Source organism: Bubalus bubalis, chromosome 17 (assembly GCF_019923935.1).
Source record: "Bubalus bubalis isolate 160015118507 breed Murrah chromosome 17, NDDB_SH_1, whole genome shotgun sequence".
NCBI lineage: Eukaryota > Metazoa > Chordata > Mammalia > Artiodactyla > Bovidae > Bubalus > Bubalus bubalis.
In genome coordinates, this window is record NC_059173.1 from 17,294,328 (window position 1) to 17,307,410 (window position 13,083).

At 43.0% G+C, this 13,083-nt stretch overlaps 1 protein-coding gene across 4 annotated transcripts in view; it reads right to left on the bottom strand.

Moving 5' to 3' along the window:
• LOC102392001 (acyl-CoA dehydrogenase family member 10) overlaps positions 1-13,083 on the bottom strand; it is a 30,642-nt gene that overhangs the window by 15,075 nt on the left and 2,484 nt on the right. For all 4 annotated transcript variants that reach the window (XM_044930195.1, XM_044930196.1, XM_025267079.2 and 1 more), the window contains exons 2-6: positions 12,858-12,999; positions 11,799-11,867; positions 9,302-9,483; positions 3,651-4,051; positions 89-229 (exon numbers count right to left, since the gene is read on the bottom strand). In XM_044930195.1, coding sequence (XP_044786130.1) covers positions 89-229; positions 3,651-4,051; positions 9,302-9,483; positions 11,799-11,867; positions 12,858-12,999 — 935 coding nt within the window. The remainder of the gene's footprint in view (positions 1-88; positions 230-3,650; positions 4,052-9,301; positions 9,484-11,798; positions 11,868-12,857; positions 13,000-13,083) is intronic.

Here is a 13,083-nt window from a genome sequence, read left to right on the forward strand (position 1 = left end):
ACCCCGTCAGCCCAGGAGGATGGCTGAACTCTCTGGAGGACAAGGATTTCCTCCCATGCTGAGGAAGACGGTACGGTAAAGAAGGTACCTCGGGAGCATACAGAGACGTGCCCATGACCTCACACAAATGTGCGTACTCCACGTTGGTCAGCCCAGCTCCGTATTTCTTCTCAGGATCAGTCTCCAGGGGTAGGAAAAGGTTCCAAAGTCCTTCGGCCTTGGCTTTCTCCTGTCACAGCAAAAAAAAAAAATCAGGGATCCACTTAGGGTGGTTGTCATACTATCTTGGCCCATGGAAAATAATGAGTAAGTCCAAACTACCAGGCTGGATACAACTCCACAGATATGTGGGAGGAGAACAGGAAGAGTCTGGGGACAGCCCATTCCTAACAGGTGGCAATCAGTTCACTTCGTCTGTACCCCAGATGCCCCACCTACCCCACCCCCTCACTGTTAGCATCATTACTGTCATCACGATGCAGCATAAAACTCGCCCCAGAACACAGAGAATGAAGGGTCGTTCAGTGAGCCTGCAGGGAACTGGCCAGGACATCTGGCAGCAGCCTCAGCTGCTCTGCTGAGTTGCCCAAGGAGATCCCCTGATCGAGCTTTCTTCATGAGGCACAACTTTGTTCCTGGGGAAGTAACCCTGGGTTTCTGAACGTAGCTCCTGACAGGGAAACCAGAAAGTCTAGCCTGGGAGTCAGGAACCCAGGCCCTGAATCAGACTTCCTGCTTCAGGCCCTGCCCCACCACCTGTTGGGACACCTTAGGCAAGATGGTGTGCTCCCTGTGCCAGTTTCCTCATCTGTTGTATTGGGACGGTCATCACTCACCCTACCAGTCACAGCTACTGAGCAAGAGTAGGAATGGAGGTGACTGACTGACTGGAAAAAGCGTTTCCAAGTGGGATAGTTATCAGGAGCTCAGATTAGAGAAGGAGGCTCAGAAATGGACAGGAACCAAGGGAGCGTAAAGAATGGCAGCAGGACAGACGTTCTGTAGTCCAGCTGTACAGTGAGTGAATGCCAGCTATTTTCCCTCTCAAAAACATTTCACTCTTTCAGTTCCAGGTAGTGACAGAATATAGTGTGCCAGAAGCTGGAGCTGCACTAAATATTAGTGATGATGGAAATTCTTCCCACCGGGAGAGCACCACCTGGCTGAGCTTCCTATCGCACTGGGACTGCTCTCTAGGACACATACGACCAGAATCAGCACATATACTTGTTTCATGGCTGTGTTAAGCTAATTAGCTGAGACTGCAGTGACCAAGGAGAAGAAGGACAGATTAATTGGAACAAATGAAGCAGGAAAGGAAGGGAGAATAGGAAGGGAAGCAAGGGAGTTCTGAGAAGAGGAAGAATAAGGAAATGAATCATCTTGTGGGAGGGAAAAACACATAGATTTGAGCCCAGAAGATCTGGATTGAGTCCAGGTGCTATTATTTCTAGCTGTGTCCCTGGAAAACTTGATTCCTTATCTTTAAATTGAGGTTCATGATGCTTACCTCACAGGATTTGTGAGATGCAGTGTAAATGCCAAACATTCTTATTTATTGGTAGTAACGACACTGAATAAAACTCATAAGCCATAATTTCACCACTCTCCCCTCAAATCTTAGTTGTCATGATTCCCATTCAGGTATGACCACATGCAGAATGTTCTCTAAAGCAGATTTTTCATATGCATTCATTTTCGAGTCTAAAAGTGTTCACAGCATGAGTGTCTGCTTTTCCAACACTTCCGTGCATGAGACGGGTACATCTAATGGGTGAGGATTAAGTGTGCAGGTCAGTAGGTGGGGGATAGGACATTTCACAAGGTAACAATGGGAGCATAGAATGGCAAGCAGCTTTCTGATATACATTTGGCAGTATTTGTCAAAACTTAAAATGGTCTCATTCAGGAATTCCCCGGCAGTCCAGTGGGTAGGACTCGCTCACACTGCAGGGGCCCAGGTTCGATCCCTATTCAGGGAACTAAGGTCCCAAAAGTCACGTGGTGCAGTTCAACAAAACCAACTATCCAAACCCAAAGCAAACAACAACTAAAAATATTATCCTTGGACCAGAATTTTTACTTCAAAGAATTCATGCAGGGACTTCCCTGGTACCAGAGGTTAAGAATCTGCCTTCCAATGCAGGGGACACAGGTTCAATCCCTGGTGGGGGAACTAAGATCCCATGTGCTGTGGGGCAACAAAGCCGGCAGGCTGCAACTAGAGAAGCCTGAGCACTCTAAGGTCCGTGTACTCTAGAGACCATGGGCCACAACTACTGAGACTATGCGCTGCAACAAGAGGGAAAAAACGTCTCTATGCATCCCAGCTGGAGACAGTCTGTGCACCATAAAGAAGACCCAGAGCAACACATACTCTTTTCTTAAACTGACACTGTAGAAACAGTAAGTGAACACAGAAGTATGTAACAGCATTCGATACCCTTTGCTTGCACAGGATCCAAGCCCCTTCTTATTCTGGAGTGCTCTCTCACTGTAGACATTTCAGTGGCATGAAGATGTGAGCACGGGACCTACAGGTGACTGGCTGAAAATTCCCACCTCAATCTTGGAGTCCTGAGAAAGCATCCGGACACTGCCCTAGTGACAGTCATGGCCAGGCTCCCCACAGCCGGCCTTCCCTTGGCTTCTACTGTCTCCTTCAGCTGGCTCTTCAGCCTCTCTGTCCATGTTAGCAACCAGCTGCTCACTCTGCTGCTTCAGTGACCTGGAGTGACCTAGACTGAAATCCCCACAGTGTCACTCAGGCAGGGGCAGGGTAGATAAATTACGGCGCATCCCCAATGTGGTCCCAGTGCCTGGGTTCATTTCCAAGCACTGACATGGGATACATCATTAAATAACATAAAACAACTGGAAGATTCAAATGCATAACACATTTTCATTACAACAGGAATGATAATAATATGTATTATTATGTACCAGAAGAAAGGAGCCGGGAGCCTATAAATCAAATTGTTGACAGTCATTATCTCAGAGGCCCAAGAATTTTAGAGAATTCTTTCCAGGTTATGAACTCTTTCTACTCTTGCCATGTTTGAACTCTGGTTACCTTGCAATAGGTTTATAACTATGAACAAAATTCAATGCCGTTTCTTTTTAATGTAGGTGATGGTTGCATCATAGGCAGAATATGTGCTCCTGAAGACCTCAGATAACTTAAGAACTAACACAAGCCAAGACCAATCCTGAAAAAGCACAGCAGGCATTTCCATTATGCACTAAACTGATGTCACTGTATGTCAGGAGCATAAACGTAGTTTATAGTTGATGTGACGCTTTAGGTTTGATGTTATGGGTTCTTTAAAGAGAGCGTCATTTAATTGATGCAATTTATATCAGTCTCAAATTTACATGATTCAGACATGCATAAAATGAGTCCACGCTCCTCAGGATTATAAGCCACAGATTCTGCATTCCTCTGCCTGGGCTGAGTATCAGGCCGGGACATGGTCACACAGAAAGAGCAATGAAGTGAAACTGAGTGATCTAGGGCTGGCTCTTTCTAGTGGTGGTGGAAAGCAGAGACCATTGAACTCAACTCTTCCATCTCTTAACTGCCCGAGAAGGAACAGATATGGCCAGTGGACGAGCTGAGGTTGGGCCGTGCTAATGAAAGGCTGCTTTACCTTGAGATCTTCGACCAGCGGGGAGGGGGTCCACCTCTCAGCTGAGACCTGGTGACGCTGTAGCTCCGGCTCAGCGGGGTACACATGTTGTTCCATAAACTCCTTCAGCCGCTGATATAGCTCCCTGACTCGGGGGGAAAGGCCTTCTGGAGAGAAGATCAGAGCTCCCTTTGAGACATGAGCTGGAGAAGAGTCTGTGGAGGTGACATAGCTCCTCATGCCTAGGGTGCTCAGCAGGGACTGTGGCCTGGACCATGAGTGGTGGCACCCCATTAATGGTTTGGTGGCCAGCATCTCCTTGAAAACCTGGAATCCCTCTTTGACTGGAAAATCCCATGCCAGGTTACACATAAATTCAGTCAGCTTTCCAGTTTGTTTCATAGTTGCCGAGCTTGCTTGCCCTAAGCAGAGGCAAAGAAAACCAGTGAGAACCACCCCCTCAAACAACCCTTAAGAGTACTAATGTATAACAGTATTGTTGTTCCATTAGTGGCTACTACCACTGCTGAGCACTTGACATGTATCAGACTTGGTGCTAAGTGCCTGACATGCGTTATTATAGCTCACTGAATTCCTGGAGCTACACACGAGTGTTTTAATCCCCACTTTACAGACAAGGATCCGGGTCATAGGGAGGAGATGGGTCCAAGCTTACATTCCATGGGCTGGGAGCCAGAAGTTGGACTCAGTTGGCCTGCTTCCTGCTCTTTATCTCTTCTTTTCCTAAATAAACTAATCAGGAATTCCCCAAAGCACTTCTGCTGTCATACTGGGCTACAGGGAGCCCTGCCATGATGTTGCTAACAGTGTCACAGGGGATTGGATTAATGGCTAGTTTCTGGGCACCGTTTTGTCTAGATCAACACATTTATCATCATCACATAACTCACTCTAGACATGATCTGTTTTCTTTTTTTTTAATCTTTAAAAAATATATATTTATTTATTTGGCTGTCCCAGGTCTTAGTTGTGGCATGGAGGATTTTCCATCTTCGGTGTGGCAGGGTGGATCTTTTATCATGGAATGTGGGATTTGTAGTTGTTGCATGTGAACTCTCAGTTACCATATACGGGATCTAGTTTCCTAACCAGTGATGGAACAAGGACCCCCTTGACTGGGAGAGTGGGGTCTTGGACAGTGGACCACCAGGGAATTCCCATGCTCTGTTTTCTTTATTTAACACATGCATCAAGCCTTTTTAAAATGATTTTTGAAAAAAACCTAAGGTATAGTGGACATACATCCTCTTTGTAAAGTATACAATTCTGTGAGTTTAGTCAGGCAGCCACCACTGCCCTCAAGAAATGGCATATTTATTTCTATCATCCCCAAAGTTACATGGTGTCCCTTTGTAATCAAATCTTTCTCCTTTCCTCTGGGGGACAACACAGATCTATCCCTGTAGTTTATCTTTTCTTGAATGCCACATAAATACATACTTTCTACTCTAGAGTTGCCTGGTTCATAGTCAAGCTGTTCAGTCGATGTAACCTCTCTAAGCTGCCACCGATTCATCAGTACTATTAGCGTACTGACACCTATACTCCCTGTGAAGGCCGTACGAAGTCCATATTATAACAGCCAAACACAGCACTGGCACAGAAGGCTTCCCAGTGAATTGTGGCTGTTATTACTGTGGCTGTCGTTGTTGTCAAATGACAATTACTATCACTATTAATAGACAACATATCAGGTCCATGGCGCTAAGCCAAGCCCTCACCCCTCATCTAGAGAAAAATGTTTCCCAGAAGCTTGAAGTCAAGGATAGAGAGACTGGTCTCCTTCTCTGGAGTGAACTGCACACTCAGAGTACTCAGTCACCTGTCCTTTGGAGAATCCAGCAGGGCTGGGTTTTTTTTTTTTTTATTGTAACGAGTAATCTTTAAGAACCACTTTACTTATTTAATTTGCTTGTTTATGGCTGTGCTGGGTCTTCGTTGCTCTGTGTGGGCTTTCTCTACTTGTGGCAAGCAGGGGCTGCTCTTTGTTGCAGTGCCGGGGCTTCTCATTGCGGTGGCTACTCATTGCAGACCTTGGGCTCCAGGCACTCGGGCTTAGTAGCTGAGGTTCTTGGGCTCTAGAGCACAGGCTCAGTAGCTGTGGCACATGAGCTCAGTTGCTCCGAGGCACATGGGATCTTCCTGGACAGGGATCAAACCTGTGGCCCCTTCATTTGCGGTGGATTCTTAACCACTGGACCACCAGGGAAGTCCCTATGAAAGGTTTTAACTCAAAGTAAAATCAACCCTTTAGAACTAGAGTTCAATTTTGGGAATTACAAGAAGTCCAAAGTAGTAAATGAGACCATAAGGTAATAATCAAGACAAATCATAAGACAACTGACTTGGTCCCTTTAAAAATTCATTTAAAAAAAAAGAGGGGGTACTGTTCTAGGTTCCTTTATCAGATCCTGACTTAAAAAAAAACAAACCAAAAACAAACCCACCTCACTTATAAAAGATATAAGGAGGAAAATGAGGAAATCTGAATATGGACTGGGTCTTAGATATTGGGGAAAACGATGCGTTTTCTTGGGTGTGAAATGGTACTGTGAAATGTTCTTATTATTAGGAAGGCATACTGAAACACTTAAAAGTCAAGTGTCAGGGTCTGTACCACTTTGTTAATCATGCAAATAGATAGATGCAGAAAGAGAAAGATAAACAGACATGGCAAAAGTCAATCATTGTTAAAATCAGTCATGGGCATATAGTTATTCACAGCACTAGTGAATGTTTCTGTAAGTTTGAAAATTATCCTAAGAAATCAAATACTAAAGCCACCAGGAGCTGAACCTTTGTGGAAAGGGCCCCTCAGGTTAATATCCTACGTGGATGTAGGATGTCCCTCCGCCCCCCATGCACACACCCCCCTGGCGCTGTGCGCACTCCCTTCTCGTGGGAAGCAGGTGCAGCTGTCCCTGTGTCTCTGCAGTTGGCCACTGGTTCTGAGCAAGTCTGCCAAGCACTAATGCCCTTCCTCCCCAAAGCAGCCTGCCCTCTGGGATGAGAAAAGGGAATTATGCTCTCTGCAGGTCCTTGTGCAGAGAGGAAAGGAAAGGTTCTTTGTGATAACGAGATTGGACCTAAAGCATCTTTGTCAAAAGTCCCCTTGATTAGATCATTTTGTGTGCCTAAAAAAATTTAAATGTGTTCTCTTGAACAAATGATACATTCACATGCCTTGGAATTACAGTGACAAAAGGGGGTGTGGGAAAGGCTCTCCCACCCCTTTGCTCAGCCACTCAGATCATTTCCCCAAAGGCAACCAACACGACCAGTCTTAGGTGTCCTTTCAGAGATTTTTTTCACTTCAGCAAACAAACATTTATATTTATTCAAATTTTAAGTATACTCATTTTACACAGATGGCAGATTAGCTATATATAGCCAATGCCCTGCCCAGCAGCTGGGCTCCTGACGTAACTCTAGAAATTGCAGGATTCTTGAAAAGGAAGATCTCATGCCCCTTTAGCTGGATCAGTGAATGTGAAATCTGAGGAAGCTGCTTTATGCTGTCAGGCTGAAAACACAGCCTGGGAGGCTGGTCCTGAGTCACAAAAAATGACACCATATTTCTACTTTGTCTCTGTCACACTAATAGGTCACTGTAAAAAGCACTTTAAAACTAAAAGGCAAAGGATCCACTCAGCACGTGGGAGTCCTCCTTAAACTGTTCTCTTTCCATTGCAGGATGTGATGTCACACTGCCCATTGCTTCATGTGACAGGCTTTATCTGCATTCACAGCACTGGGACAGCTGCCATCTCCTTTGCTTTTCACATCAGTGCTGTGAGGGGGGCAGGCAGGGCTTTTTTACATAACCTCTACTCTTGAGAAAACTATGACAAAATAATGGGGCTTGCCCAAGGTCACCCCACAAATCAGCACCTGACTTCTTGTCCAGGGCTCTTTCCATCCTGAAATAATGGATCAAAATAGGCAACATCTGTTGTCTTTGCCTACTGGCCATTTTACTAGTAACTAGGGCTCCTAGACAGAGGATGAGATGGCTGGATGGCATCACCGACTCGATGGACATGAGTTTGGGTGAACTCCAGGAGTTGGTGATGGACAGGGAGGCCTGGCGTGCTGCGATTCATGGGGTCGCAAAGAGTCGGACACGACTGAGTGACTGAACTGAACTGAACTGAGGGCTCCTAGATAAAATACAGAATACTCAGTTAAATTTGAATTTCAGATAAATAATAATAAAAGTTTTATTGTAAATATTTTCCATTGAGACCACCAAACAGAGGCAACACTGACAGAGTTTGTAACTCTGGTCAACAGGTTAAAATATGGGAGGATGATATGGGTCTGGATGTACTTGGAAGGTGTGGAGAACCCCCTCAACTGGGGCTGGAAGTTGGCAAGCCTGCTTTGTGGTAGCAAAGGGTCTCAAATTTTGAGTTTTGAGGATTCAGATCATGTGTCTATGGAGTGAAAGGATTTAGGTAAGTTGGTACAAGTATGTCAGGAAGCTGATGTACACTGAACACATACTGCAGCCCTTAATATGATCCTACAGAAAACAAAGGTGTTTTGGTTAAAAGCAGAGAAAGAAGAAAATACAGCTTAGATGACAGATTCTTTTCGACCACAGTTAGGAATGCATGGGCTTCCCAGGTCGTTCAGTGGTAAAGAATCCTGAATGCAGAAGACACAGGGGACACAGGCTCAATCCCTGGGGTCAGGAAGATCCCCTGGAGAAGGAAATGGCAACCCACTCCAGTACTCTTGCCTGAAAAATCCCATGGACAGAGGAGCCTGGCGGGCTACAGTCCATGTGGTTGCAAGGAGTCAGACATGACTGAGCAGTTACCCATAGCCACTGGAATGCAAACTGGTCAAGAGTTAGAAAATCTTGAACTCTGCAGGGCAGAAGTACAATTTTTTGGCTCACGATAAAGATTCAACATGCAAAAGTATAGGGACAATTGTGATGTTGATTATAAATTATGTGTATTAGTGGGGGATTTCCTTGCGGTTCAGTGGTTAGGACTCCAGGCTTCCACTGCAGGGGATATGGGTTCAATCCCTGGTCAGCGAACTAAGATTCTCTATGCTACTCGATGCAGCCAAAAACAAACAAACCTACAAATCGTGTCCATTTGTCAAAATTCATAAAATGATACACTTCAATAAATCTGATTTTTTAAAAAAGAAAGCAAAAAGCCTGATGATAACAAATGCTCACAAGAATGAGCAGGAACTCAAATTGAGATACAAAGAAAAGAAAAGAAAAAAGTAGAAGCAAATTATATAAACAAATATTTGGCACAATGGCGTTTTAAAAATCTATCCCTGTTAAAAAGAATATTTATGGGAAGGGGCAGAAAACGAAGAAAGTAGGTATCTTAACTACCTTTGGGCAGTATCAGAAAAAAAGAAAGGTTTAAATGATAAAGTGAGATAAAAATTGCAGGGAGAAGAGATTCTGTAGTTCATGAAGGTATTTATCCCTGGACAAAATGTCTAGGTAAGCAACACCTCCACAAAATGAAACGGGCTTTCCAAGTAGGAAACTAACAAGCCCACCTCACAATTAGCAAAGGCTGATGCGTTAAGACCTTGATACCATCCAAATCCAGAAAGCAGAGGACCAGTGAGGAAACATCAGCACAGAAGACAAGGGGCCCCGCGCTCACCATGTTTCCCACAGTCTTCCAGGCCCGCAGCCTTGAGGTCCACACTGTGAATCTTGCATAAGACTCTGCTCATGGCAATATAGATGGCCCACCTCTGGTGGGGCTCCAAGCCTGGCGGAGAGGGGTCTTTGTTGATGAGGCCTGGGCAGTATTCCATCGGATAGAAGGGGTTGCCGACGATGCTGGGAGGGACACAAGCAGGGTGTTTCAGTGGCCTGTGATGTGGCAGGCCGTTATTCAGGGCACTGCTCTGTCCTGTGTGTAAGCTCTGAATGCTGGGTGGGAGTACTGGAAACTTCCTTTTTCTTCTGCATATAAGCAGAGGTTAGAAGTATTCCCTCTCCAAACCAATCCACACACACACACACACACACACACACACATCCCTGTTTACACTCCCTTGCCAACATGCCTCTCTTCTCTTTGGTCCACTTGTAGAAGGTATCAGAATGGGATTAAATGTGATAATATAGGAAAGCAGCTGTTGAGAAGGGGTCAGAGTCACACAGAACCAGGCTTAAGTCCCACCTCTGCCTTTCCTAGCAATGTGATCCTGAGGAACATAGTAAACCTCTCTGAGCTTGTTTTTCTTAATCTTCAAGGGGAAGTTATAAGAATTAAGGGAGACAATTTATATATGGAGTGTCTGGAATGTGTCTGGCTCCAGTGAAGATTCTATAAGTATCCCTTCCCGTTAGATATAATTTCATCATTATTCAGTGGTTTGAATGGCATACAAAATGTCGTTAATCCATCTCTTCATCATTCCTAGAAATCAGCTTAGTACTCTAAAAAGTTGTTTTGAAAATTCTACCATTAGGACTGTTTATCGTGACTTGAACATGGATAAGATATTAAGTTATACAATTCTTTTTAATTATCTTAAGTGTAATACTGCTATGAAAGAAAATATCTTTATTTTTAGGAGATGTATGCTGCCTCCAGCTTACTTCTAAAGGTCCAATCTTATTTATATACATTTATTAAAAAGATACTTATTGGGACCTCCTTGATGGTCCAGTGATTAAAAGTCCACGTTCCTAATGCAGGGGGCACAGGTCTGATCCCTGGTCAGGGAACTAAGATCCCACATGCCATACACCACAGCAAAAAAAATTAAATATATATAAAAACAAAAACAAAAATATATATGTATATATATGCATACATATATATATTTGTTTACAAAATAATCCTTTATAATTATTTAACAAAATTATTAAATGTTATAAGACAATATTATCTTATAAAATTATATTGTTATATAATTATTACTATTTCTATAATATTTTATATATATAAAATACACTTACATACATACATACACATATATAGAAAGCAAATATGGCAAAATGTTAACAATGTTTCCATCTAGCTGAAGTGTAAGTGGGTGCTTATTATGCTATTTTTTTCTTCTTTCAACTACACTGTAAGTTTTGCATTTTTCATAATTTAAAAATTGAGAAAAAAGACACAGACTTAAAAAGCATATTACAGGGACTTCCCTGGTGGTGCAGTGGTTAAGAATCTGCCTGCCAATGAAGGGGACATGGGTTCGATCCCTGGTCCTGGAAGATGCCACATGCCATGGGGCAGTCAAGCCCGTGTACCAGAACTACTGAAGCTTACATGCTCTGGGGCCTGAGAGACCCAACTACTGAAGCCCGCTCCCTAGACCCTGTGGTCCACAACAAGAGAAGATATCGCAGTGAGAAGCCTGTGTACCGCAACTAGAGAGCAGCTCCTGCTCTCTGCAACTAAAGAAAGACCGCGTGCAGCAATGAAGATCCTGCGCAGCCAAAAATTAATCAATAAAATTATTTTTAAAAGCATATTACAAAGCAACTTTAGAAGTTTAGAAAGCCACAATAAAAAAAAAAAAAAACAAAGAAAAACAAACAACATGCAACTTGATGGAAATATATTTCTAGAATTTTTTTTTAATTTTATTTTATTTTTAAACTTTACAATATTGTATTGGTTCTGCCATATATCGAAATGAATCGGCCACAGGCATACACGTGTTCCCCATCCTGAACCCTCCTCCCTCCTCCCTCCCCATACCATCCCTCTGGGTCGTCCCAGTGCACCAGCCCCAAGCATCCAGTATCGTGCATCGAACCTGGACTGGCAACTCGTTTCATATATGATATTATATATATTTCAATGCCATTCTCCCAAATTATCTCATCCTCTCCCTCTCCCACAGAGTCCAAAAGACTGTTCTATACATCAGTGTCTCTTTTGCTGTCTCGTATACAGGGTTATTGTTACCATCTTTCTAAATTCCATATATATGCGTTAGTATACTGTATTGGTGTCTAGAATGTTTAAAAAAAAAAAGATGTTTTCTACCAAACAGGAGGTTCCTATAAAATCTCTTTTCTATCCAAATTTTATTTTTCTTTACTCTAGAAAACTGAAATTAGAGTTATTATATGGGCTTTTCTCTTCTGTACCTTGAGTATACAACATAAAAAGTAAATCTGGACATTACCTTGACTCTTCACCGAGGTGAAGAACTTTGGGCATATGGGCTCCAGCATTTACAAGGGCTTCCATCATCCTGCCAAGAAAAATGAATGAACTTCTGTGTGAAGTGATGAAATTTTCTTGAAATTATTTTTCTGATTTAAAAATTAATAAATGCATAAATTAAAATGGAACTCTTAAAAAAAATTCAATTGACCAAAGAAGGCAAGGAGAACAAAAAAATGAGACAAACAAAAAATGGTTCATTTACAGACCTAAGTCAAACATACTGATAATTACATTAAATTTAATAGAGTAAACATTCTGATTAAAAGATGAAAATTGTCCTACCAGATAGAAACACAAGACCTAATAGGTACTGTTTATAAGAGACATTCTTTAGGGACTTGCCTAGTGGTCCAGTGGTTAAGAATCTGCCTGCCAACTCAAGGGACAGGGGTTCCATCCCTGGTCCAAGAACTAAGATCTCACATGCCTCAGAGTAATTAGACCCGCACCCCAGAACTACGGAAGCTCACGTGCCGTAGATAGAGCTCATGCTCTGCAACAGAAGAAGCCACTGCAATGAAGAGCCCGTGCGCCACAACGAAGACCCAGTACAGCCAAAAATATAAAATAAGTAAATAAACTGCATAAAAAATACCTATGTGTGTGTATATATACACTGAATAACTGAATGACTTTGCTGTACACCAAAAACTAACACAAGTAAATCAACTATACTTCAGTTTTTTTTAAAAAGTAGAGGTATTCACATAATGAATCCCCCAGTTTCAATAACTGTCAATTAAAGGCCATGCTTCTTTGGGCTAAAGCTCCACTAACAGAATTCCAAGAATTTCTAGCCTCCTAGTGGTTTAGACAGAGAAAAGAGAAAAAACAATCTCCTGAATAAAATTAGGTGACATGTTCTTATCTAAAATAATTTTGGAAAGTCATATTTGTAATTTTAAATGTCTCAAGGCACTTTGATGGGGCACTGACTTGCCAGCCCAGGTGTGGGGCTGTGGAGGCTGGAGACAGAGAGCACACCCCACCCCACACACACACCCTGAGAATTTACCCGAACTCCCTCTCTACTGCATGCACAGATGGAAGAAGTGTCCCGGGGGGTTTCTTCCTCAGAACCAGCTGATGGTTAGCCAGCTTGACATAGTAGGTGGGATTTGACTGCCCGTGATCAAACTGAAGGAATTCCAATGGGCCTGTAAGTTTGAAAGGAAGGAAAACTCAAACCAGCTCTGGAGGACAGATGTGGACAGAGATTCTTTCTTTCTAAGGAGTATTGT